Source organism: Echeneis naucrates, chromosome 3 (genome assembly GCF_900963305.1).
Source record: "Echeneis naucrates chromosome 3, fEcheNa1.1, whole genome shotgun sequence".
In the NCBI taxonomy this organism is placed as follows: domain Eukaryota; kingdom Metazoa; phylum Chordata; class Actinopteri; order Carangiformes; family Echeneidae; genus Echeneis; species Echeneis naucrates.
In genome coordinates this window covers 6313939-6340567 of record NC_042513.1, presented here as the reverse complement: position 1 = coordinate 6340567, position 26629 = coordinate 6313939, and the positions used below count along the sequence as shown (strand labels likewise).

The 26629-nt window shown below is 41.9% G+C and overlaps 1 protein-coding gene across 1 annotated transcript in view; it reads right to left on the bottom strand.

The window, feature by feature from the left end:
• The window catches only part of fbn1 (fibrillin 1), a 60104-nt gene that overhangs the window by 30985 nt on the left and 2490 nt on the right, over positions 1-26629 (bottom strand). The window contains exons 4-28 of the mRNA XM_029497399.1: positions 25077-25175; positions 24183-24278; positions 23429-23524; positions 16856-17053; positions 15769-15894; positions 14369-14494; positions 13043-13195; positions 12745-12945; positions 11860-12012; positions 11648-11767; positions 11420-11545; positions 10342-10464; positions 9209-9331; positions 7267-7419; positions 6705-6758; positions 6453-6578; positions 6201-6326; positions 5967-6086; positions 5631-5768; positions 5494-5544; positions 5261-5386; positions 4936-5163; positions 4697-4822; positions 3638-3766; positions 2285-2410 (exon numbers count right to left, since the gene is read on the bottom strand). Coding sequence (XP_029353259.1) covers positions 2285-2410; positions 3638-3766; positions 4697-4822; positions 4936-5163; positions 5261-5386; positions 5494-5544; positions 5631-5768; positions 5967-6086; positions 6201-6326; positions 6453-6578; positions 6705-6758; positions 7267-7419; positions 9209-9331; positions 10342-10464; positions 11420-11545; positions 11648-11767; positions 11860-12012; positions 12745-12945; positions 13043-13195; positions 14369-14494; positions 15769-15894; positions 16856-17053; positions 23429-23524; positions 24183-24278; positions 25077-25175 — 3243 coding nt within the window. The remainder of the gene's footprint in view (positions 1-2284; positions 2411-3637; positions 3767-4696; positions 4823-4935; positions 5164-5260; positions 5387-5493; positions 5545-5630; positions 5769-5966; positions 6087-6200; positions 6327-6452; positions 6579-6704; positions 6759-7266; positions 7420-9208; positions 9332-10341; positions 10465-11419; positions 11546-11647; positions 11768-11859; positions 12013-12744; positions 12946-13042; positions 13196-14368; positions 14495-15768; positions 15895-16855; positions 17054-23428; positions 23525-24182; positions 24279-25076; positions 25176-26629) is intronic.

Below are 26629 nucleotides of genomic sequence, written 5' to 3'. Positions count from 1 at the left end.
TGAGCGTGTGTCTATATCTCTGTATTTCTGTCTGTGTATATGTGTGATTGTGTCTCTGTATATGTGTGAGTGCGTGTCTCTGTGTGTGTCTGTGTGTGTCTGTGTATATGTGTGAGTGCTCAAGGTCAGAGGTCAAGGTCTTCTGAGCCGTTTAAACTTTGAACGGCGTTTCTGTGACAAAGTATGACGAAGCAGCGAGGCTCCAAAGTGAGGTGGGTTCAATCCACAGCAACAGCTTCACACAGACCTGAGCTGAGGGACCTGCGGTTGCCACGGTGATTTGAGAATTCAGTCTGGTCAGAGCTCAGACTCCCGCCAAAACTCTCCCAAAATTGGCTTTTGACCACCTCCCGAACTGCTTCGAATTGCGAGCAAACCGTAGCTCCGTTCCCAAAAGCGAAAACACCGTGAGAGGCAGAAGAGTCTGGGGATTCCAGCAGTCTTTGTTTGATTTGAAAAGTCCTTAAAATGAGCGTGTAGGGACAGTGCGAAGTCAGAGTGAAATTGTTTTTAGTGAAACCTTGATTTGCATTGCAGTCAATTGGGGCAAAAGCAGGTGTTGCTGGCGCTCTGAGCGCTCCTGTGTAAATTTGGTGAGGAGCAGAGCTCTCCAACTTAGATTTTCTGAATCCCAAGACCTGTGTCTACGTTTTCCCAAAAAATCATTTGCCTCCCTTTCACGGTTTGGCCGTGAGCTCGAGTTAAAAATGAAAATGTGGGTGAATTTTTCACAGTGCTCTCACTCTAGTTAACGAGCCTCTCCACTCTAACTTGGAGGAAAAAGTGAATCGGACTGCTCCTTTGAACGCTCGTCGTTCGAAAACCGTACGGTTTAGGAGAAAACGGTTTGATGTTCTGGAAAGAGCACAAGATTTCCTCCGTTTTGACGTTTGAATGACATTTCTAGGCGCACGTATGACTGAGCTACGCGACTGAGAAAATAGGTGAAATTCGGAGGCGATTTTTCTCCAAATCCCATTCATTCCTATGGAAGATTTTTTGTGGTTTTTTGGGAATAATTTTGGGAAAAATGGGAATATCGACTACCCAGAACTTAGCACACTTGTCCCGATCGAGCCGCACGTTTTGATATATATATTGTAGGGCTACGTCAAGCGGTACGACCCGCATTAACGGACAAAAAAGTGACGGAATAATAATAAGAATAAAAAGAATAATAATAAGTATGGAGAAGATTAAGTAGTGCCTCGTGCTATGCACAGAGGCCACTACTTCTACTGTGTAGAAGTAGTGCCCTCTGTGCTTATAGCCCGTGGCACTAAATAAAAAGAATAATAATAAGTATGGAGAAGATTAAGTAGTGCCTCGTGCTATGCACAGAGGCCACTACTTCTACTGTGTAGAAGTAGTGCCCTCTGTGCTTATAGCCCGTGGCACTAAATAAATGACTTTAATGGGCAGTGATTGAACATTGGTGATTGGACTGAAAACTCAACATGCTGCATTAGGTCATTGGATGACACTCCATGAATAATGAATGATCAATTCAAGGCCGTAAACTAAATGTGGGATTTCAAAACTAGAATGAAGTCAGACTCTCCCTCTTGTTCTAATGGAAAGTGTGTGCTGTACCTCACAAAACACAACACTAGCGAACTTACTGGAAGTGTATTTGATCATCAGCTGACATGTTTCAGACTTCACACAGCATTTTACGGAATGCAGAAAAAAGCACTGATTTATGCACAACATGATGGCTACCTAAATTATCCAATTAGAACAGCATACATAAAATGCCATTTACTAAAGCATCCTGCATTTTAAAAGCAGCAATTTCAGAATAAATGCACAAATGATGCATATGCAGTAAAAGCTCCAGTGACATACAAGCAATAATAAAACACAATCAGATAAATACAATTATTTGATTATTTTAAGATTACAATGCCAAATGAAGATTCCCTTTCATCTTAACAACAACATTCATGCAGACACACAAACTGGTCAAAGTTCCATATCAGCCCATCTATTAGAGAATATACTGTGTATTACACAGTGTATACACAGACCAAAATCAAACACTTTTACCCCCCACACACAGCCTTAGTAAGCCCACACACAGAGACAGAAACAGAGGAAGGGGGGGGGGGCATCCAAAGCTCTTATCAGTCAAACCTTCAGTTGTATGACAACACCTCCAGTGACTGATCTTCTTTTGAGTCTTTTGTCACACAGGAAACCACGTTCTGCCCCACAAATAATTCAGAAAGGGAGAAGAGCAAGAAGGGGTTAAAAGCTCATCTCTGGTGACTTCATCACTCACCTAGGCAGGCTGACCCATCGGGTGCAATCTCGTGTCCGTCAGGGCACACACACTGGAAGCTTCCCTCTGTGTTTACACAATCACCCCCACGGCACAGTAGAGGGTTTCTCTCACATTCATCGATGTCTAATGGAGACAACAACCACAAAAATACACACAAAGGAGTATTTAATGTTACGTTTTGGTCCCACTTAGGCCAGTTTCAAATGTTTGTTTCACCTGGCATCAATGGAGCCCACTGGATAGATGCAGTCAGAATTGTGTCTCCAGCAGTGTGTGCGATCTGATTGGCCTTGACACAATGGCAGGTCTAACTCATTTCACCTTTGTTAAACTTTATGAGACTTCCTGGTTCAGGAAGTACTTGAAGTGAAAGAATACAAGCAGCAGCTCTGTGTCTGGCAGTGATGTTGAGAATGTAGATGGACAGTAAATAAAAACAGACATTGGTAAAAGGCTGTAGAATTTTTAACTTGTTCATTATTTGTGTTAGCCTGTTCGCCTAGCCAGTAACATAGGCTTATGACTGAAACACTATCCACATTATGTCTAGTCTCAGATTTTGTCTTTTTCTTCTCTTTTTTTTCCACTGGTGGATTTTGCCTTGCCAATTCTAGTGTAATGGCAACTTTACACCAAAAAGTATTGGGACTCTCCATTTTGCACGTGAGTTCTATCACAAATTTAATCAAACAGCGTCAAAGGCAGACCAGAAGAGAAATAGAGCATGAAGTTCTTTCACGGATGTCAAAACATTATTACTTGTAGCTTCATATAAAAATCATTTTACTTGGCAGCTGATTGGATGTCCCTCTCATGCATGTATGTAATAGTAGTATGTGATATAGAGCAATTATCTGACAACCCTTGAACTGCGCGGATTAGGCCCTATCAACACTCCCCAACAGTTCAAATAAAGTCGGTTTATCTTCCTCTCGCTCTCTCTCTTTGCATGCACACACACACAGAACTCTAGATTACATCAGCCATCTGAACAGTGAGTTCTAGATCTGGCATGTTAGCTTAAAGACCTCATCCAGAGCTTACGGCCCAAGAGGGAGTGTGGCTGCATGTGACTGGGAGTAGGGTTGTGTGGCAGGCCCCTCTAATACTTGGAGACCTTTATTGGTTGGCAAAGGTTTGTGGTCTCAGATACCGCTGCTTTAACAGGGTGTGCGAGAGAGATCAAGTTTCTCACTGATGTCCTCACAGACTAAATGATTACAGGATAAAATGTTATTTCCACATGTAACAACCCTATTGAGCTGAAGAATATTAATTTTCAGTGTTTGAAAGTATTGGTTGTGCGTGTGTGTGTGTGACTGAGTGCATCTGAGGGGTTTTATTACTTACCCATGCAGTTTTTCATCATCATGAAGCCACTCTCATAGCCTTCAAAGCACTCGCATTCAAAATCTCCTGGCGTGTTGATGCACCTGCCCTGTCCACACAGGTCCGGAGAGATGCGGCACTCGTCGATATCTGCAAGAGAGGAATGCGACAAAAAAAAAAAAAAGCTACAAACTCAGCAAGGTAAAGCTTCCCTTTAACTAACATTTATGCATGCAAAGGAAATCACTTGGAAGCTCCATGCTTTTATAATACGTACAGAGGGATAAAAAGATTATACTATAAAATAAGATTAAGCGGTAAATTTTAAGATCGTTAAGAACATTCTGCCAAAGTCTAAATCTAAAGGCCCGATCCTTTTTGATTTTAATCCACATTTTGAAACACTTATCACAGAGACTTTGGGTTGGGATCGTACTCAGATGAGGTTAAAAGGTCCCAGATATCATTTACTTACAAGGGGCCTGTAAATTATTTCACAATAAAGTAATGGCAATGGCATTTAAACCTTAAATGATGTCTACACATTTCAATCAAGCAGTAATGCATCTAACCAGACTAAAAGGGCCCTCTCCAACAAGTCCAGAGCAGCCAGACTCCCATTAGACTGAATGAGCTGCATGTAGGCAGTGGCTTTACACCACTTTGCTACAATGGAAGTTGGCAGAGGGATTCAGAAAAGGGCACAGATGAAGAACGACTAGACTTGTAAAGTTACAATGCAGCTGTATTCCAACCAAAATTAAGAGCTGAAGATGGATGTTTGCTCGTACATTATCGGCAATATGTGAACTGCTGATTACCGAAGTCATTTAAATAATGATTGCGCAGTTAATCAGCTGCTCTATATTGTTCTCAAAAGTAAAGCTGCATCTAAAATATATTTTTGTCATTACTGGTTCATTTGTCATCTGTCACCTAAACCTTCACAATTTCCACAAGATATCCTCAAATTGCCCTAAAATTGGCCAAAACACAAGCATTTTTAATGTTCAGCAGCAATCAAATGTTCTTGACTATTGGCTGAATGATTAAACAGCTTATTCTATCAGTGCGACTTACCAGTGCAGTTCCTCTCATCAGAATCAAGAGCGTAGCCATTATCACAGCGACAGCGAAAACTGCCAATGGTGTTCCTGCACCTCCCATGTGAACACAGAGTGTTTATCATCCTGCATTCATTTATGTCTAAGATACGGCGAAAAGAAACGAACAGAAAATGATTTGAACAAAGAAAGTGAAAGAGAGATCTTTGATGCGACAACCCAGGCAGTTTATGCAGTCTTCAGACAGTTTACTACCTTTTAGGAAGGGTCTGCCATTGATGAAATCACCCCTGTGTGAGAAGCCGGGGCCCCGAGGGCATAGTTGGGCATACTCTGGAGTCCCCTTTTCAGGACATTCATCACATTCAGGCCCCCAGGCCACACCCACTGAACAACAGCAGGCATCCACGCGATGCCTCCCTGGTATCGGTGTACCACAACGCTCATCCTCATGGGTGAGGTAACACTGCTCCGTGCGCAGGTCTGGAAGTCACAGATATAAACTTCACATATTTATATATTTGTGGTTATGTAAAATCATCACATATTACAGTACCTACATACTGTGCACAGTACGCACCTATGCATGTCCTGCCACTGACGTCAATAGTCATTCCTGGAGGGCACTGGCAGAAAAAGGAGCCCGGTGTGTTGATGCACTTGCCATTTATACACACTCCAGGAAAAACTTGACATTCGTCCACATCTGACAGTCACCAGAGAACAACCAGAACAACATCAACAACAGGCCCAGCATTTCACATCACTGAAGTCTGACTTTCCACAGCTACATGGCACCAAAGCAGACCTTACCTTCACAGGCGTTTCCTTTCACTCTGGCAAATCCTTTACCACAGATTGGATCTGCGAATGGGAGGGGGCTTTAGTTATTGCAGTTAGGTGCTAAAATCATAATATGGTGAAATAAAATGTACAAATGCTCTTCGCACCCTTTTCACATTTGGCACATGGGCTGTTCCAGGCCTCTCCTAGTGTTGCACAGCAGTGAGACTTCAGTGTGGCTCCATTGATGTTGACTTCACAGCGATTATTGACTATCTTCAGCCAGCAGGTGCTTTTAGTAGTCTCTGTTGTATGAAGCAAAGCGTATAGTAAGCACACATTCAGTGACATGAAATGAAGTAACACATGGATCAACACTGGCTGTGCAGTCAGTTTTTTCAGGCTTCACTGTAGTTTCATTTCATTTTTTAAAACATTTTTGAAAATGAACATGCTGCTTTAGTAGGCGACTGTCAAATCTAAACAATACATTGCTCACTCACCTATACACTCCAGCCCAGAGCTGTCTAGCGAACTTGCCACTGAACACAAACACACAAATGACCCTTGGCTGTTCACACATTCCCCATTTATACAGGGGCTGGACTCACACTCGTTCACATCTGTGAGAGACAAAAGCAATCATCAAATATGTCATCTCTCATCAGTCTAATACAGCAGTGCATGCAGTGAAGAGGTGACATGGGACTGAATGACAGAAAGAAAGTGTTTCAGACCCCCGCAGACATCGGTCTCTGGATTAAACTGGTATCCCTTTGGACACTGACAGGTGAAGCTGCCTGGCGTGTTCCTGCACAGACCGTTGTCACACAACATTGGGTTCATCAGACACTCATCAATATCTGAAAAAAACAAACAAACAAACAAAAAACGCACACACAGACACAATAAATTCTCTTAGAGCGCCTTCCAATATCAAGGCCATAGACATTTTCATTCCACAAACAATAACAGAGCACTACACCTACCAACACAGTTTTTGCCTGTCAGGTCAACCTCAAAGCCTTCATTGCAGGTGCATTTGTACGTCCTTAGCATATTCTCACACACGCCATTCTGGCAGATGTCAGGATCAAGGGCACACTCGTTAATATCTGAGGAGGAAAAAGCATGACCTGTTCAATATCAGAGCAGGAAGAAACTTATGTCTGCATCTCAGTTGTGTCCCTGTTTTCGTGGCTGCATGGTCTGTGAAGAACACAAAGACAAGCTTGTGTTACCTCTTCCATCGCCAGTTATGCCGACACCATTGGGACACAGAGCCAAGAACTCAGCTGCAACAAAACACACAAACATCACAATTTTGTTGATAAAAACAAGGAATGGCTTCTGAGAATACATTATACTTGCCAAAAGAAATGTAAATGCAAGAAAGTTAATACCATGTCATTATCCCTTCCCATGCTTTGTCATTAAGCCGAGAAGTATATCAAAACAATCCCCTAAATGTGGTGCACTTCTGCTCTCTTTTGATATTGAAACTTTATTTGGCAGGAGTAATGAGAAGTGACGGGTTGACGTATGTTTGTCTGTGCATGTGTTTGTGTGGGTGTGCAAAGTAAAGCAAACTACCATACTTTGCTTTTTGAGGGCCAAAATGCCACACCCCAAAATTTTGAGGATTAACACTTGGTTTTAGGTTTGGAATTAGGGTTTAGAGTAATGGTTAGGTTCCAAGGAATATATTGAAACAAGAACGTGTGTTTGTGTGTTATTATTATTGTCTGGCAGTAGAAGGGGGCTCCGAATGTGTTACGGGTGGAGTGATTGGAATCACCATACCAGAGCTTTCTGGTGGGCAGGGCTGGCAGGGCTCTCCGTAGGCATACTCTGTGCTGGCACAGCAACACTCCGACTTGGTAACAGCTCCAAATAAAGGCCTAACACACTGCCCTCGCTTGTATCCACCATAACACGAACTCCGCATATGTGTGTCTGTTTCGGACAAAAAACATGAGTATGAGAACCATTCATGAGGCAAGAGATCTGGAAAGAGTCTGACAGAGAGCGAGGGAAAGGCAAGCAAGAGTCTGTAGTTGCAACAACACTGGCAAAACAAATGCTTGTTCTTTCTCCATAATATCCTGGGATTCGAGGCATTCCCCTGCACTGATATCATCCTGCTGAAAACTCACCCAGACTGAATAACAGAATTTCAACACTTCCCACACAATACACAAAGAAATGTTATTTGGGGAAATCTTGGAATGCTTAAAATGAAAGATGGGAAAAACAAATCTTCATTCTGGGTACCAGTCCAAGGGATTGGGTACAAGGAGGCAAAAAAACATTTATCAATGTTTGCATGCTGTTGCAGCAGGTTTATAGGATAAGTTGTCAGTAAAGTTTATTACAGAACCATTACTCTGTTTTATTCAGTGTTGTTTTATTTTAATTACAGAGCAGGAAAATATTTTAGTTGCGGTTTGTCTGGTCAACATGTTTGGTGGTTGTTGTGACAGTATTCTCAGCTTTCAGTCGCCTTTGAAAAGTGGAGACCAATATTTCAACAAAAACGTCCAGTCACTATCAATAAAAGAGGCACATGAACAACAAGCCTTTGGGAGAATTTGCTGTAGGCCTGAGCATAAGTTAAGGCTGGGTATTGAAGTCAACACTATTTTGGCACCAACCAAAATGCTGCCATACCATCAAGTATTAAAAAATGTCATGTTGCTTGGTTCTAAATTTCAATACCTGTGAGGTTAATCTCATCAAGTGGGCCAATAAGCATGCAGCGTGTTTGATGTGCCAAGATCTAAAAGTGCCGGCGATTAACTCCAGGAAAAACACATGATATTACACCTGGGGTTATACCCAGACACGGGGCTCACATTGTGTATGTAATGTTGAGTTTTGAGAGTGTGGCTACTTGTGTCCAATCCCCAATAGATGCAACGCTAAAAGGTGGCGAAAGGGTGATCACATTTCGTCTAGTTCAATGCAATTAGTGCATGATGCAGTATTTGTGACAATTAATTAGCACCGGCAACACAACAAAGCCACTGAGTCACACAGTCTATGAGACAAATATAAGAGAAGACGGTTGCTCTGTTCTCGGCTACGACCTGTGTGTACAAGTAGAATCCACATCCTCAGAGTGGACTGCTGAGTGATGTAAAGCTTTTAAGCAGTAAGCCTACATACTGACTTGCTCATGGTTATTTTGCACTGAAAACTATTTGCATTGATTTGTTGTTTTATTTAAGTCTTGTTTCTTTGTGCTTCAAAATTTTTGTGACCATAACGTGTAATGTCAACTTGCAAATACAGATTTCACAATATTGGTATCACAAAAGAGTCTTGTTCAGGAACTGGGATCGAAGTGGAAAAAGTTTTGAAATACACCCAACCCTTGGGTTGGTAGGAAACTGCTGAAAGTAACTAAGCAGTCGGTCATTGGACTTCTTGAAGAAAGATGTGATAGTATATACTGAGAGGGTTCATTTTCTCTTGCAGCAGCTGTACCCTTTCAGGAATACTGCAGCCATGGGACAAAGGCCAGATGAAAAAAAAAACAAAACTTGTCTGTTTTACCTTCAGTAGTTCCTGCAGCAAAGCCACACAGCAAATGTATTGTCCTCATCCAAACAGAGTGCTTATTTTTGTTTTGTTTTGTTTTTTTATTTTTATTTTTAACTAGCATGAGATTACAATTTGCAGCTGCATCTAAAGGAACACATGAACCATTCCTGTAAACAACGCTACATTTACACGTACTCACCAACACAGACGCGTCCATCCAGGCCCACAGCCATCCCAGCCATACACTCACAGCGGAAAGAGCCCTCCGTATTGACACAGTGACCGTTCATACACATGCCTGGAGTCTCACACTCATCGATGTCTACAAAACAGATAAAGCAAAAATAATTTCTTCATACACTGCTCTTCCCAAAATGAAAGGAGAAGACTACAATCTATGAAAATAAACCAATTTCCTGCTGAGGTGGGGCTTATTAAAACCCAATTAAAAAAAGCAGTTCTATGACCTCAGCTAAGAAAACACTCTTTGCCTTCCCCTTGATCGTATCCACGCATTACAATAATTATCATAATGAGCATAAACAGTGATATGGCACATAACTATTCGTTTATATGTGGGCTCTTTCTGGGTGTGCCGGGGAGCAGGCAGAGTGCAGATAGCAACAATGTGGTCCCAAGATACCTTTAGACTACACATGTCATTAATGGCCAAATACATCAGCACACTTCACCTACACCCAACTCTCTTAATGATTTATTCTGCTGTAATTTAACCAGGTCAGTGTCTCTGAGATCAAGCGTCTGAATCCACGGGGAGTAAAATGGTCGCAAACTGAGAAGACTGTTCATTAAGGGACCTTTTTTTTGACGTTTATAGTATTTGAAACATCAAATTAATGCAGGCTCTGTTCAGTGTTAGACACAGCATCTGGATAGTGTCATGGTAGACAAAATGGTTGATCAATTTGTTATGTGACCTGCAAATGTGTGTGTCCCAATCAAACTGGGGCCTACAGTGGCATGTTTTGTCTGGTTCAGGAGAAGCCTAAGTTTCCTTTCTTTTTTATGGTACGAGTTTAGAGAAGGCTGTTTTCCTCAGAATAAGTGGGCCCCAAGAATCCACATGTCCAGCTGGCCTGCCAGGATGCTGAGGGATTTTTCCAAGGCTTTTAGGGGGATTTTTGCCCTGTGCGCAACAACTCACATGTTAAAACCACTAACATGCCAGAGACGTAGCACCTTCCAAGCTATGCGCATTAAAAGAACATTTTTTTTTTTTTTTATATATATTCTGGTGCTGTAGCCTGTGAGCATGACAATGTACAGATGTGATACTCATCTTAGAGTCTGTGAGCTTTCTGACAAACACACCTACACACATGCGTCCACTGGTGTCAAGTAGGAATCCAGGTTTACAAATGCATTTGAAGCTGCCATCTTCATTGATGCACAGTCCATTGAGACACATGTTCCTGATGAGACACTCGTCCTGGTCTGTGGATGAACAGAAACAAGCATTTAGGTAAGATGTACTGGTTGAAGTGCAAGTTAACAGCACATTTCATGGACTGCATTTTAGTTTACTTTATTCTGCCTGAACAGTCAGACTGTTACAGAAATTGAAAGCTTAAATGAAAGTTCTGTTGGTGCTGTTGGACAATGCAGTGGCAAGTAAAACATTGTTCAATTCAAAGACGCTCAGTTTTTTGAAAAATGACAGAGCACTGTCAAGTCACTAATTTTGCAAGCTTTGCATGCTGTCAGAGAACAAAGGTCATCACACAAAAAATAGAAATCACAAAATTGGCAAATTGGAAAAACTGATTGCTTTTGAGCTGCCAAATCTTTAATATTCAACCTAGAATATTAATATTCTAATATTACATGGAGCATTCTCAAACTGAAAAACAAAGAGAAATGTTTAGATACTCCTTTCCTAAAACTTAAGTCATTTGTTAGTCGTAGGACTTGACAAGAGAAATTATGAGGGCCAATGTGCCCCAGATCAGAACTAGTTGTACAATGTGCTTTGAGACCTCTTAAGATATCAAAAGGGTTATACGGCATTTCTGAAACAGCACAATGGGGGATGAAGATTGAGATAGTGCCCAAAAGTTCAGGACCTTCACTGCCCATGCCCGCATTTCCCCAGTAGCCCTACACCAATCACGCCGCGTCAGCAGAGGAAAGGCATTTATGGAGGTAGCAACTTGAAAATCTACCAAATAGTAGTAGTAGTAGTAGTTTTGTAGGAGACTACCGAGCTGGTATTTTGTAAATCCAACGTATTACGCAGCATGGATCCAAAAGCCATTGGTGTTAGATCACCCAATTCAGTGGATCCTTGGTCCATTAAACATTAACCATTACACATATTATGGTTATTGCAAGCAACTTCCCTTTAAACATATCACAGGACCATTAATGCAGATGCCAGAAATCAACAAACCTTGACAGTTTTTGCCATCTGATGAAATTTCAAATCCAGCGTTGCAGACACAGTGGAAACTGCCCTCGGTGTTCACACAGCGGCCATTGTTACAGATTCGACCGTTGGCTACACACTCATCCAGATCTAGGAGAAGCAACCAGATACCACAGTACACATGTATAGCCACTTAAGGGTGTATGTGTATGTGTGTCTGTGCGTGTGTGTGTGTATCTGTGTGTGTGTAACCTCGGCACTCTGTCCTGGTTGCTGTGGTCTGGAATCCAGCAGGACACTGACAGATGTAAGATCCAGGCGTGTTCACACATTCCCCATGTGCACAGGGATTTCTCTCACATTCATCATCATCTGGAGAGCGAATATGAAGCTCAAAAACCTTCTTCACCATCATGTAGACTAAAATTATGTTTGGAATTTGATCCTCTTCTGTGAAAACATACCTATGCACTCTCCCCTTCCATCCAACCTGAAGCCCATGTTGCACTCACAGCGATATCCAATCCCAGGCATTGGGATGCACCTGCCATTCAGACAGAGGTTGCGGTAGGCCTGGCACATGTTGGTGATATTCTGGGTTTGGATAATTACAGGACCTGGAACATTTACACAGAATGACCGTCTATATATCATAGCAACACAGCATATATCACAGCATCTGACTAAATGGCTTCATTCAGCTCTATGCTGAGCGGGGGCTGCTTGTCAAGCTTCAGTTATTTTGTAAACAACTGTTTATGCCGACATTGACGATGCAGCAAGTGCAAAATCTGCAACTCTTTTAATGTACATACAGAAGTCCGAAATAGTAGTACTGGAAAACTTACTTACAGAAGCAAATTATTTTCCGCACACTATATTCCCACAGATTTACAAAATACAAAGATGTTTGTATTTCTTCTTACTAAGCCTAAACTGCCTTGCAAGTTTTGGGGGAAATTTTACTGTAGGCAATTTTGTGCATGTCTATTAGGTCTTGACAACACAAAATGAAGGAGAATACTTTGTTCTCATTTCGAAAATTTGCTGCACGTATATTTTGACGATAATCACAGCAATACCCAAAAGAAACAAGCAGCACAGTGTCAATGTCCGACTCAGGACTTAGTCAGAGTTTCCCATCATTAAAATGTAGCTCATTAACCAGAGGGTGTGGGTTGTGGGATTTTGAAAATGCAAAACAAGATTGGGAGTTGGGACATTGCAGATCCAATGAGTCACACCAGAAATTATGAGTTGTTAGATGTTTGCAAGTGTCAGTTTTGAAGACATGTCCGTTTATGACTGCGAACATTTGAAACAAACACAGACAGAGAGGAGGAGCATACCAGAAGGAGGCTGAATCGGCGGTTGTATTGGATAATGTCCTGGGGTCTGGATTGGAATTTGACCAGGAACCCTCCCAGGAGTGTGACCAGGATATGGAATTGGGTATATGCCAGGTAAGTCAGGGTCCCCAGGGACACGACCAGGTATCAGCACCCTACCATTCCCATCTGGTGGCTGGAAGCACAGCTTCTGGTATTCCTCTATAGTGAGTACATGTGGAAAACAGCAGAAGGTGAGCTCGCTGCTGAGACATTGGGTCTTCTGAAGCCAAATCCCAATGAGGGCGAGCGACTGCACCTGTTGCACGAATAGGGCACATTTCAGGCGTGGACCCGTCAGACCAGCAGCGTCCACTATCACAGCAGCACTGCATTTTGGTCAACAGCTGCGAGTTTTGGTTAGCGCAGCGCCCGTTCGCCAAACTAGCATAGCAGTACCCTGCACGAGCATCTGTGGGAAACAACACAGCATGAAGTCAGTTGAACTAACTAACTAGTGTATGCAACATGTCATGTTTTGTCCGCATGTTGAATAAATTGGCAAGAGTAAAAAACGAAAACTAGCCGTTGTTGTTTCACATTTTCCTTCATTTGGAGAATGGAAGCCATTTCCAAGTAATCCCTGAGACCCTCCCGACATCCTGCAGTTTCTGGCACACACTAGTGTGACTAACAACCAGGTTCTCCATTAATATAAATGTATCATGTCTTTCACACCCAGCCCATCCAGCATATATGCATACAGAAACTACCACGCTAAACTGCTGATTGCTTTGGTTTAGTTCGCCAATATGTAAGGCCAGCACAGATTCGGTTGGAGGGAAGCAGTTGGGGCGTTAAGGGTCGAGAGGGGATGTTTAAGCTTGAGGTTTGCTGCATGGGAAACAGACTAAAATGTTTGGCACACCGATTTTCTGGAGCAAAAGACTCAGACATTCCTTCCGCACTAACATCCTACCCTGGGGGGTGGGGGGAGAGCGTGTGTTTGCATACGTTTGTGTGTGTATGTGTGCACATTTGATTATGCATGCGCACACCTCATGAACTCTTCTATGAACTATCTTATGAATCTCCCTGGTCCGTTTTGGGCCGTTTTTTCCTGGTGCGTGTGTGTGTGTGTGTGAGCGTCCGTCTGTCTGTCTGTCTGTCTGTCTGTAGAAATATGCATTGTTATCAAGCAGGATATGGACTGTTCAATCATACCTGTGTTCATGCTTTACACAAACTGCCAGATGTACATGTATACTCCACAAATACAAGCCATGATGTAAAAATCGAAGTCACCTGAGCACAAGGGGTGTTCACTTTGTGTCCTCTTCTCAGCTTGAAAAGAATATGGCTCATTGTTGTGGAACTAGAAACAAGCAAGTGACTACTGACCTAAATTCTACCAGCTGGAACATTGGACATATTTCAGTTCTTTCTGCTCTCAGTGCCAGACATAAAAGGAGAAGAACCAAAATGCAATGGAAAAAAGAAAGAGAATGAGGCTTCACCATTATGGCTCAACTGCTTTGTCTCCCATTTTACCTTTTCTATCCTAAGAAGGAACTAAAGCAAATCCAACATGGTTGGGTGTCCTTTTGAGACGTGTACGACATCCAGCAAGAGGTAGGATACTCACCTATACATCTGGAGCCATCAACAGAGGAGTGATATCCTTGGGGACACTTGCAGAAGTAGCTACCAACAGTATTAGAGCATTCACCTACACCACAGAGACCCTGGATGTTTGAACACTCATCCAGATCTACAAGGAGGGGAGGAGAGGAAAGCACAACAAACAAATATCAAATATGCCTGAAAACATTTTAGATTCTTTCCTATTTAGTCTTCTGTATGTTCCTGAAAGCTGCATAGTAAATGCTGATGAAATCGATTAAAAAGAAAAACAACATAAAATGAGAATGGTTCCAACGGTGACTGGAGCACATGTTGGCAATGACAATGGAAATAAAGCATTGTCACAGGATATTAAATCCAGGGGCCTCTGTAGCAATCCTCCTGTTAGCACCGATATCCACCAAGTGCACATCCTCATGCACATAGTCTCCTAAAGAATACACTGTAACGTAGACCCTGACTGAAATGTCTTTTTCACAGTCCAGAACTTTTCCGGCAATTATTTCTGCATATAAAATGGCACATACTTAGCTCTGGATGTGATTGCCACAAAAGCCTGCCTCAGTCTGCTTCATCAGAGTTAAACTTGGTCTGGAAATTGTCACATTTATGTCGTAATGAGCCAATATTTTTCACAGGCTAACTGTAGCTCTTTATTTTGGGAAAAACAGAAGTTATGCAGAGAGAAGGATTTTATTAAAGCTTTCTTCAGCCAGAAACATAAAAAATATTGTAAGTTTCTAATTGGCTACTGCTACAAGGTAACAAAAGATGTGTGAGCTAAGAAATCTGAAAGGCAGTCAGATGCTAATAATTAGGATCCCCAGCCAAGAGGAAAAATTTCTTTTCAGAACTACATGTGGACATATTCACTGGCAGCCTCTTGATTTATAGATATATCTGACTGAGAGGCTGTTAATGCTTAATCGTGTTTTACTAATGTAGCAGTAGGAAAAGTGGAAAGCCAGTGAAGTCATACTAGAACAAATCAGGGTTGTGTTATCAAAAAAGCAACAAGGCCCTGCAGCTTTTCATTTGTAAGAGGAAAAATGTCTCATTTCATCTTTTATAAGTTACGCAGTCTCATATTTACATGTGTATGGAAAAAAGCATTACAGTTAAGTGTTAAACCTAATTACTGAGAGAAAGCTAATTTCATTTAATTAAACTTATTTCAAGGAAAGGGCAAAGTGGCATATGTGTGGTCTTTCCCCTAAGTAATAATCAAAATACCACGATTGAGGTGTTCTCAACCACAACTAGACGGATGTGGCTCTTAACTGTAGTTTCAGTGTTAATTAGGACATTTTAAAGTTTTTTAGGCTGCTTTATCTTTCAGACCAAGACTAAAAGTCAGACATATCACAGTTTTACTGTGGCGGCTGCTGGCTTGATTCTTACCTTCACATTTCTGTGAGACCTCATTGAACTTGTGCCCAGCGGGGCATTTACATTCAAAAGATCCCACTGTATTGATGCAATTTCCTCCTTGACAGATGCCAGGGATGGCTTGGCACTCATCCACATCTGTACATCAAGAGCATTAATGTACAATTAATGCACACCCTAACACACATGAACATACATGGACACACAGACATGGTGCTGGGGAAAAAGGGCACAAACAATCACTGCCTGACACTGATGCACAAATCTCCTAATGCCTGGATGTGCTGAGATTGATACTGGGTCTGTTATAACAGTCTGGCCCCAACTTTTCAGCGTTCAATAGAGTGAAAAAGAGAAAAAGAGAAGGAGAGACAAAGAGAGAGAGGAATGTCTCCTGCAGGAGGAACAGAGACGGAGGCCAAGTCAGCCATGGAAGAGAAAGAAAGATGAAGCTTATAGGGAGATTTACTTGCAAAGATGGGACACAGGATTTGTCCTTCAATCTACATTTTGCAAAACCTTTATGAAGAAAACTTCAAACCTGTGACCTGAGTTACACTGCTGACTAAATTAAAGTCATTCAATGAATTTGACAGATTAAAATGTAGGTCTGAGGCTGAGATCTCCAGGAGGCTGTGACCTGATGCAGTCAAAGAGTACTCCATGTTCTTCTGGGTCCTGGCTCAGGTTTGCCTCCCCTGCAGAGGTTCTGATGTTGTTGGGTCTGGAGCAAGCAGGCAATGGGCCGTCTTACCAGAAATGAGCTCTCCCACGTGGCACCGCCACTGACCCGTGTTACTGACTCTGACAGTCCCACCACAGCGGGTGTCCCTGGGCATTCCATACACATGTGGGAGGCACTGCCACCCACCCCAATTTAACCCAATTAGAACTAATCCTCTGGAGAGGGGATGGTGGGTAGAGATGAGGGGATGACAGAGCAGTGAAGGAAGACAGGGATGGAGAAGGAGTTAAAACAGGGAGAGAAAATAGAAAGAACACTCTACTTGGAGAAGGACAGGAAAGGGAGAACGACAGGGAGAAAAAGTAAGAGACAAAAACAAAAAGAGAGACAGAGGCACAAGGGAACAGACTTTACCTTGGCACGCCCCGGTGCGGTGGTTTGGTATGAACCCTCTTCGGCAAGGGTGAGGTTGAGCAGGGCACATCTCACAGGGGTGACCCCATGCCCGTCCCACTGTGGCACAGCACAAAGTCTTTGTGCACACAATGCCTGTGAGCTGGCCTTGACACATCTGGTTATTCACAGAGGCAAAGCATGGTCCAGTGCGGTAGTCTGCAAACACAAAGCAGGAATTACTGTTAAATATGAAAATGTACCAATTTTTCACACTATATTTCATTATTTCAAGGACATACAAAGTGCAAAGCAGGACATGTCAGTAAAAAAAGCTATTGGTCTAACTATATTTTATTAAAAAAAACAAGACAGTAAAAGTGCTAAAGCAAAAGCTGAAAAACTAGAACCTGGAGTTTCCATGAGTCAAAAACTGTCTACACAAAAAAAGAAAGCAAAGAAAACATTTTAATCAGTATGTGCGTGTGTGTTTGTGCATGGGTGTGTGTGTGTGTGTGTGTATGTGATAGAGAAAAGCAGAGATAGGGAAGAGGTCTGGAAAAACTTTTAAAGTTGTGTGGGCGGATGTGCAGTTTAAGAGACACTAGCAAAGGTAAGCAAGGACAGCCAAACAATGAAAAATCAGTCTGGTTCACATGTTATATGATCATCACTTCTTTAGTTGCATATTATGCCACATTTACCAAACAGCGGTGAGAATGTTTTTTATTGATATTCACTGCAGGAAATATTCTTTGTCCCACAGACTGGCAGAGGCTGATTGACAGTACAGCTCTATGGACGACCGAAGGTAATTTCCATACTAGCTGCAGCAAACAGAAATGAAAACCAAATAGTTTATAATAAACATGAGTTCCACTGTGAAAAAAGTCCCTCCACTAAGATCTCACATCTCTCCTCCCTTTGAAACTGGTTAAAACCTCATTCCCCTGATCCCACCCCTCACATGCATCTATCCTCTCACTTCATCCTCTATCCAAACACCACTCCTTAGTTGCAAACTCCCTGTGGATTTGACAAAATCACTGCATCTTATCAGGTGAAAGGTTGGAAGATGGTGAAAGAGAGGGACCGAGAGAAAGAGAGGGTAAAACTCATCCCTCCTAAAAGAATCTGGCCCAGATCCAAAGGCAAAAATCATTTCCACATTTCACGGCAGCCAACAGACAGCGAGAAAAAAGAGGGAGACTGGTTCCAACAGCGCAGTCATTTAAAACAAACGAGACATTGTGCGTTTCCCGTGTGGACCAGGGCCCAGCCCAAACCTGTCACGTGCACCACAGCCTCTACAGTCTTTTTGCCTCTGGCAGCAGCACTGTGTGAAACAGAACTGGGTCATCTCTCCCTCCTGCTCAGGCTCTACTGGAGACCAAATGCTTTTGATTCTTTGTCTGCTTCTCCTTCCACCCAGAGGTGAAACGTATCTAAGTGCATTTTCTTGTACCAGAGGTGGGAGAAGTATTCAGATCATTGGTTAAGTAAACGTGCCAGTGAGCAAGAGCTGAATTACAAATAAAAGTCCTGTGGGAAGCATCCTACTTTAGTAAAAGTACATAACTATAGGCAGCAGGTTTGGTGCCTTTTATTGATATATCATTACATTGCAGCATTAGTGTGTGTGCAGCATATTACTGCTGTAGCTGCTGATGGTGGAGATAGTGATGTAGTGGGTTTTGTGAGAAGCCAAAAACCACTGACTGAAGCTTTATTAATATGTTGTTTGTTATATTGTCCTTTGTGTTGTAGGCAGAAGGCATCAGGTACCTTAAAATTGCGCTTGATGAAGAACGTGAGTAAATGCACTCGCACATTTACTTAAGGGATCTTACACATTATGGCGTTCAGGAGGAAAACGTTGCACTTCTCCATTCATCATGTTAATTTGACAGGCACGAGAAAGTTCCCAGTTTGAAGATCAATCTCCATGCTTCAGACATGCTAAATAAGTTTTGCTTAACATAACACAAGCACCAAACACACCAAACACAAGCACCAAACACAAATTTGGTGCTTAACACAAGCAACAAATTTTAACTTTTCAATACATCATAATATTTGTAGGATTATAAATGCTCATTACAATTACTAACTTTAGAGGTACTGACAGGGGGAATTTTTGTAATAGGGGAGATGCTGTTTCCTGTTTCCACTACACATAATCAACTAAAGTTTAAGAGAGAGAGAGTTATCATTCTTCAGCAACCAAGCTCATGATGGCATATCCGAGAGAGGCAAATTATTCTTTCACACAGTAGCCATTTATAACAGTCTTGAGGGGGTAACGTAGAAAAAGAAGTGCTTAAAAAATATAAGAGCTGGATTTCAACTTGTGATAGAATATTATTACATTATATTTTATACTTTGCCTTGATCGGAATCTCTACTTTCATGGAGCACTGTTTAGCTTTGTGATAACCGACCCAATCAGCCGCCTCAACCACAAAGGAATACACTGTACATAGGAAAAGATATTACAGGAGCTATTAACGTGGCGCCTGTATAATCTGAATACAGCAGACAGTGAAAGGAACTCAAGTTTCTTTTGCCTCTCATAATCCATGTGACAATATACCTGCTCATTACAGCTGTTTGTGGAGGAGAGCGCACACTAGAAACACAAAGATCTGAGCACGAAATAAAGCAAATACAAGTACAGCACTTGAACAGGCAGCTGAGGTAGAGAGGGAGAGGCAGACAGCTGTAGGGTGAAAGAGGTGTCATTTCAGTCGTCATCACACTGTCTCTCTGTGAACTGCATACAGCTGGAGGATCCACCCATGTCCTGTGCATCTGGGAACAATCGCACATGTTCACAAACAAATGCACTCAAACATGCGCGCATGCACACACACAAAATCTCAGCCACCCCTCATCCACAGTGTAGCCAAAGATGACCTCAAAGAATACCAAAACTTGCAAAAATGTTGCTCTTGTTTTTATTTTACTGCCCTACTTTTGAAAACCTTGTTATGATATTATTTGGAGCTCATCGTTTTTATACAAGTATTTCCACTTTGCCTTGATCTCAGTGTATTTTTTGGTCTTTTTATGCCTTTATTTCAGACAGTGATTGGCAGAGAGGCTGGCAAGAAAAGGGCATAGAGAGAAAGGGGAATGACGTGTAGCGTAGGTCCCATGGTCAGATTCGAGCCTGTGACATTGTGATTACATGGCATGCGCACAAATCATCATCACCATCCATGCTGCCAGTAACGCGTCATTGTTTTCGACTCTTATTAGCCAGCAATGTCATCTCTGTGAAGTTACTTTAGGAACACAACAGAGGGTTGGCTCCCTGCAAGACGAGTGAGTTTGTGTGCAACAACAACAGGCTTGCTGTGAACGGGAGAGTAGCCCGTCAGGAAGTGGGTCAAATGGGTTTCCTGCATTAACTCATATGTACACATGCAGAAAAATCTGTCCACCCTTTCTCAATCTTCCCCTTTTCAGAGAGCGCTCACAACATCCTAAGGGGTTTTTTAACATATGTGCATGTGTAATTACATCCATGTCTGGGTATGTGTGTTTCCAAGTGTTTCTGTGGGGTCTCATATCTGGGTGGGTCTTTCCCTACTGGCCCATCAGGAGATTTCCATTCTCCCAAGACTAACGAGTTCAGCACACACTCAAAACAAGCCAACACAGGCACAGATGCACACTTGGTTATCTAGCTATTGAGGTTTGAACTAGGTTAGAATGGAGCCTGACAGGGGAGAGTCAGTGAGGCATTACAAGACAAGAGACTCAGCTGACTGACCAGTTTCCCATTTGTGCTCTGGCTGCAGACTTATTAACTTTATAACTCACGTGTTGCCACATTTCAGGCCAGACTCTCACCACCATCCCAAGTGAACCCAAAGGCAGCATTCCAAAAGCTGCATCTTTACTGCTCCATAGCTAAACAACTCTGCAGCAGGAGCAGAGAACCGTGTATGCAATCAGCGGCAATGGGGCTGGAATTCACCAATTTGTGCCCAACAAAGACCACATTGATATACCAGGTTGCATTTTTACTGCAGTCAGCGGTGCCTGGTGGTGAAACCAAATGTCAGCAGATCACTAGTCACTCGTCTTTGGCAGGCAGTGGTGATGTGTATATGTAGAGCCCTGATACAGCAGCACCCGGATATGCCCCAAACCAAGAAAACCTCCCTAGGTGTGGAGAGCAGCTAGTGGACCACTGGTCTGAATACATGTTTGTGGAAAACCTTGTGCTCTCACTAATGTGATAAGATCAAGCCATAATAGGGCATGGGTCTGTAAACATCATCAAAAACATTGTGGGCTTGTGCACGTCCATGGTGTGTACGCTTTATGCATGTGGTTGTGTTTGTACGAGAGCACAATGGCTTTCCACTGCGAAGTGATGGATCCTGGCCAAGGAAATTCCTATGAAAGTAACTTAACCCAAAACACCACTGCATCCAATGTCCTACTTTCTCTACCTCTCCACGTAGAAACATAAACAGGCTGATAAATTCATAAATTGGCAAACACCAGTTATTTCTATGATTGGGCAATCTGTTGTCAACTCTTTGAATTAATAAATAATTAATTAGATTTTGGCAATACAAGGGGACAAAATCCCCAAAATCACAAGAGACTAACACAACATATTCAAGCTGCTTGTCTTACGAAACAATGATCAAAAACCCAGAAATATTTACAGTGATGCAAAACAGATAAGGCAGATTATCCTCACATTTGGGGAGCTGGCACTGGAGATTATTTGTCAGACAAATTACATAAAGGATCTGACTAATGACTTAACAAAGTATCCATCAATAAACACAACATCATTCAATATGAATTACACAAATAAATTCAGCAATATAAATTAAATAAATATGATGCAATGACAAAACTCAGGTAAATCTAAATCCCAGAATTAATGGAAGCACCAACACCCAATCGCAGAGATGTTAGAATCAACAGGGGAGCCTGCTTGATACATCGAGCGTGCTTTAAGGCAGTGAGCATGGCTGCATGACAGGCAGGTACTGCAGACGAGCAAGAACACAGACGGGGCTGCAGTGATCCAAACTGGCCACGACAAGGATTTATCTAGTTGGCAGTTTATATACTGCTGGGTTCATGAGAAGATACAACACAGGTAACCAGGCTGATCAGACAAGAAATAGAGAGAGAGCAGGAGTGCTACACCCACAATATACTCTTCCATGCATATATACACAACGACAGACAGACAAAAGGCAGAGGCCAAAAAGGGGAAAGGAAAATAACAGCAACATAAGAAATAAACTGGAGGCCTAATCATGACTGTGACAACTCACCTGAAGTCAGCACAGTATACTTTGTTGATGAATGAATGAAGATGCACTCACAGCATAAGACATACACACAGCTTATATTTTTTGGCAGTTTTTTTGTTGTTTTTCTACCTAATATTGCCTAAAGTTAAACTTAAGCCCCAGCCTTCAAGTTTTCTGTCAAAATATGTATATATTTAAACTTAATGTCCTTGTGTTGGTTTTTCTATGAGCATTCATTTTGTTAAAAAGGACAGCTATAAAAAAAGACAACAACAACAACAACAAAAGCTTTGCGGCTCACTCATAGAAAGACAAACAAGAAGTCCCCTTAGATGGCAAATCAGTGTTTTATAATCAGATTTGTTCACACTCCTTACCCTGACATTATTCATTTGGAAGTAATCAATACAAAAGACACACCAGCATTATATTCCCCACCAAATATGAACATCTGGAAGATTGTGCATGAAAAAACACCACTTAATTTGAATTCCACCAAAGTCTCTGTCTCTATTTAGCCAGGCTTTCACAGGAATAACTGGAAACCAAGATCAGAACACTCAGAAGAGTCTTTCAGCAGATAAGGCTGGTGGCAACCCACAAGGCAACCAGATAGTGTCTAATTACTTGCAGGGTTAAATATGTTTGTGCATAGAGCGTAAACCAAAGGACAAACACTCAGCCAGACCCTACTGACAGGCCTCTGACTCATGACCTTGCTAAAAGGGACAATGCTAATTAGTCGATCTGCTGCCAATCCAAACATTATCTTTACAAGGTCACCTCGTTGACCTCTACAGGTCACCCTGCCACAGGCTCCGGCACATACACATAACACATGCCTGCATACGTGCGCACTCCCCTTACAAACAGGCAGGTAGCCCTCACTTTGCGTGTGCTTGTATATTTTGGAGCCTTTGCTCACATGTGCCAGAGAACAACCACAGGAGGTTGGGAGGTCTTCAGTTAACAAACAGCACACATTTAGAAAGACATTACATTCCCCAGAGCGTCGTTTGAGAGCAGATGTGGAAAATAATGGTCATTTTTGAGCTCAAGCTTCACATGCAAATGTTCCACAACAAACCGCATTCCTGGAGCCAGTGGTATGACTAAGCAAGAGTTGTCTTTAGTCAGAAAAAAAAAAAAAAAAAACAACCGCCATTCAACATCACGAGTCACGTTTTCACAAAAGCAGCACATGTGGCTTTGAAAACACAGTTCAGCAGCAGTGAGCAGTGAATGTAGAGCACAGAGACAGTGTGATGTAAGATGAGTGAGAGAAATGCTGAGTCCTTACCTCTCTCACACTGGGCCCCGGTGAAGCCATAAGTGCACACGCATCTGTTGGGAGCCACACACCTTCCTCCATTAAGACAGCCATTTTCACAAACAGCTGCGGGAGAAAAGAGAAAAGAAAAGACTGTAGACTTTGGGGGAATTTAAAGGGTATTTAGAGTTTAAACAAATTGCCATCATATCTGTGGATTATGATAACACTGTCGACACTGAAATAAACACAGTGCTCTGGGAAGAGGATGACATCCCTAAAAAGAAGTCAAATGGGACAAGAAACCAGCAGTCACTGGCAGGCAAATGAGGTCAAGCACACCCAAAATGTAGCACACAGCACACACACGGCAAGGGTAAATACACAAGGTCAAAGAACACGAGGTTAGTCTGTCCTCTGTGACTGATGTTTTTGAAGTTTCATTAGCAAGCTCAAAATTTACCTTCGCTTCTTCTTCCAAATACATTCAACCGACCTTTTTTTAACTCAAAAGTATTTAGAAGAAGCAGAAAAGGGGACATGAAGATATCTGGCCATCTGACCGTCCGTACATCTTGCCCATATGATCAAGTCTCAGTCAAGTGTTATTTTAAAATTAACCAAAGTTGCAGCTAACATTCGTTTTACTGGTCCAGAAAACAATCTTAAAAAATTCTAATTGTGGTTTTATAGCATATTCCTATCACATATAAATCTAAACTGATGTAAGAATATGCTGACAGCGGTGAAGTGTGTCTTGTGGTGTTTTCAGGATGAGCCTTACGTTGTCCACAGTGGTTTCCCACATAGCCTTTCTGACACAGGCAGTGATCCTCAGCACATGTTCCTCCATTCATACAGCGAATATTACAGTGCTGGACTGTAGGCATAATGATGCAAACACACAAACAGAGAAATGTTAGCTATGACTTCAATTCAGAGTCACACAAACATATATTTCAGAATGAATTGATAATAAAAACTAAATGCACTTTGAAAGATGTTTCTTGAAAGTCACACTCAGAAGTAATTTCCTAGAAATGGTTTACAAATAGATGGGCACACTGGATGGAAGCTCTGGGAGTTGCAAGAGAGCAACATGGAGGAGATGTCAATGGTGGACACCTTCCAAAGAACATACACAACAACTGACAGGACTGCCCACTTTTTGCCAGAGCATGATTGCACCATATATCGATTTTTGCAATCTTTATGCAATTTCAGGGGATGTTTTCAGGTTCTTTGGGGTAGCGTCTCATATTTTTGTACCATGCTAGTTAGTACGCATTACTCATGATGAGGAGAAAACTTAGGAAAAAAGATTAAAAAGGCAATGAAAAATAAACTAATGTGAGTCAAATGTAGTCTCTTTCACGTCTATCCAACTAAATATATGACGAGGCTGCATATTTTCTGTCTCTGCTTGTCATTTTACTATAAAATGAAGAATTTGTCTGCTAGCTCCTTCATTAAAAAATTGACAGAGGTGCAGTCTAGGCCATGCTTTTCACACTAAGTTCTGATACACACTCTTATTTACATATATCAATGCCTGTTTATTTGTTTGGATAAGTACCAGTTCCCATCACTAAATCTCTATAAACCCATAAGCTAATGACAGCAAGCTTCAAAGGGATTCACTGTGTATCATGGTGGGAAAGGGGAGGCGCTGGACGACCTGACTTGGATCCACAGGATGGGGCAATCTGGCCATTAGGACAGGTGCACATGTTGGGTCTGGAGCAGAAACCGTCTCCACATGTGCTCCGGCAGATGGCTGCAAAGAGGAATATGACACTTGTTAAACAACATAAATATCTGCTGTCAGATGCAAGATGGAAGAAAAGTCCACTTCTCAGTTAAAAGACACACAATCCTAGGATGCGTCTGAACAAATTCATGTTATGTTCCTGCCCTTTGTCAGCTTGTCAACTGCAGGGTTTAAATTTCAGGTTAGAATTTTGTTCGGCACAATTGAGGCCATGGCCTAAACCTCATACTGACCTCTTGTCTATCATATTTCTAAACTCAAACAGACCACAGTCCAAATATGGCCAAATCTTCCTTTTAGCCATCATCATGGTAAAGTTATAGAGGCCCTCTTGGCCATGACACCTAGCTATTTTCTTCTTGGAGTTTTTCTTGCCATAAATGTGTATCAGTTGGAGTTTTCAGTTTGTGTTTTCGTTCCCTTGTTCTCTTTCCCACAGACGGCTGCTGGCATGGTCCTCTACCTCCAACTCCCATCAGGTAGAGTCCAGCCACTGACCCCTACTCTCTGAACCCCACTGCTAAACAATGTCATTAGAGCCATGACAGGCACCCTGCCAGCAGACCAGCCAGACAGCAATCACACAACTCTATAGCCACTCGGCCCTTTCTGTCTACTGAGGGGAAAAGCGAGAGCAAGTAGAGACTCAAGGATAGAGTAACAGAAACCACTGACAGAATACCAGAATAAATGGACCGCAATTATTGATCCATTCGTACTTGCTTAAGGTCAAGTTACTGGCTCATCTCCACCATTAACCATAGTAAGAAATTGCTAATGTGAAATTACTGGGTGATTCTTTAAACTCACTGCCAGTTCAGATAAATGAAGCCAAATTCCATGCATGAATCTGATTAACGAGTAAAATTGTCAATACCAGATAAAAAAATAGAAAGTTAGTTTGTGCACCCAAAGAACGCATAAACTATGTTTTCAGTATTTTGCAGAACTTAACTTTTGCATTATTCTCTTCTGTATACAGCAGAGGGTGAGGATTTTAATTCCAATACTCCCATCCCAACAACTGTTACTGTAAAATGACTTTAAAACGTGCCCCATTAGTGTTAGCTTAGTTTTCTACCTTGTCCAACTCTGAAGCATCTGGATACAGCAAATGTTGCCTATCAAAATTATCAGTGTCTGAAAACTGCAGTCCCTGACAGCTGTGATCTGACAGTCACTGAACAAGTAAAATAATAATAAGTTTATGTACCCATTTATGCTACATTGATTCCATCTGTGCAATTTCAAATAATGTAACATACTGTCACTTTGCACATCAGAGGGCTGTAACTAATGCTTATCTTCATATCATATCTTATTTGTTCAGCTAATCTGTATGTTGTTTGGTCGGTAAAAAAAAGTTAAATAAACATAATACTTCCTAAAGCCCCAGACAATATCAGTGTAAAGTCTGTGTATTTGGTTGCTGGTGAAAAACTGATAGTTTACTGCTAACA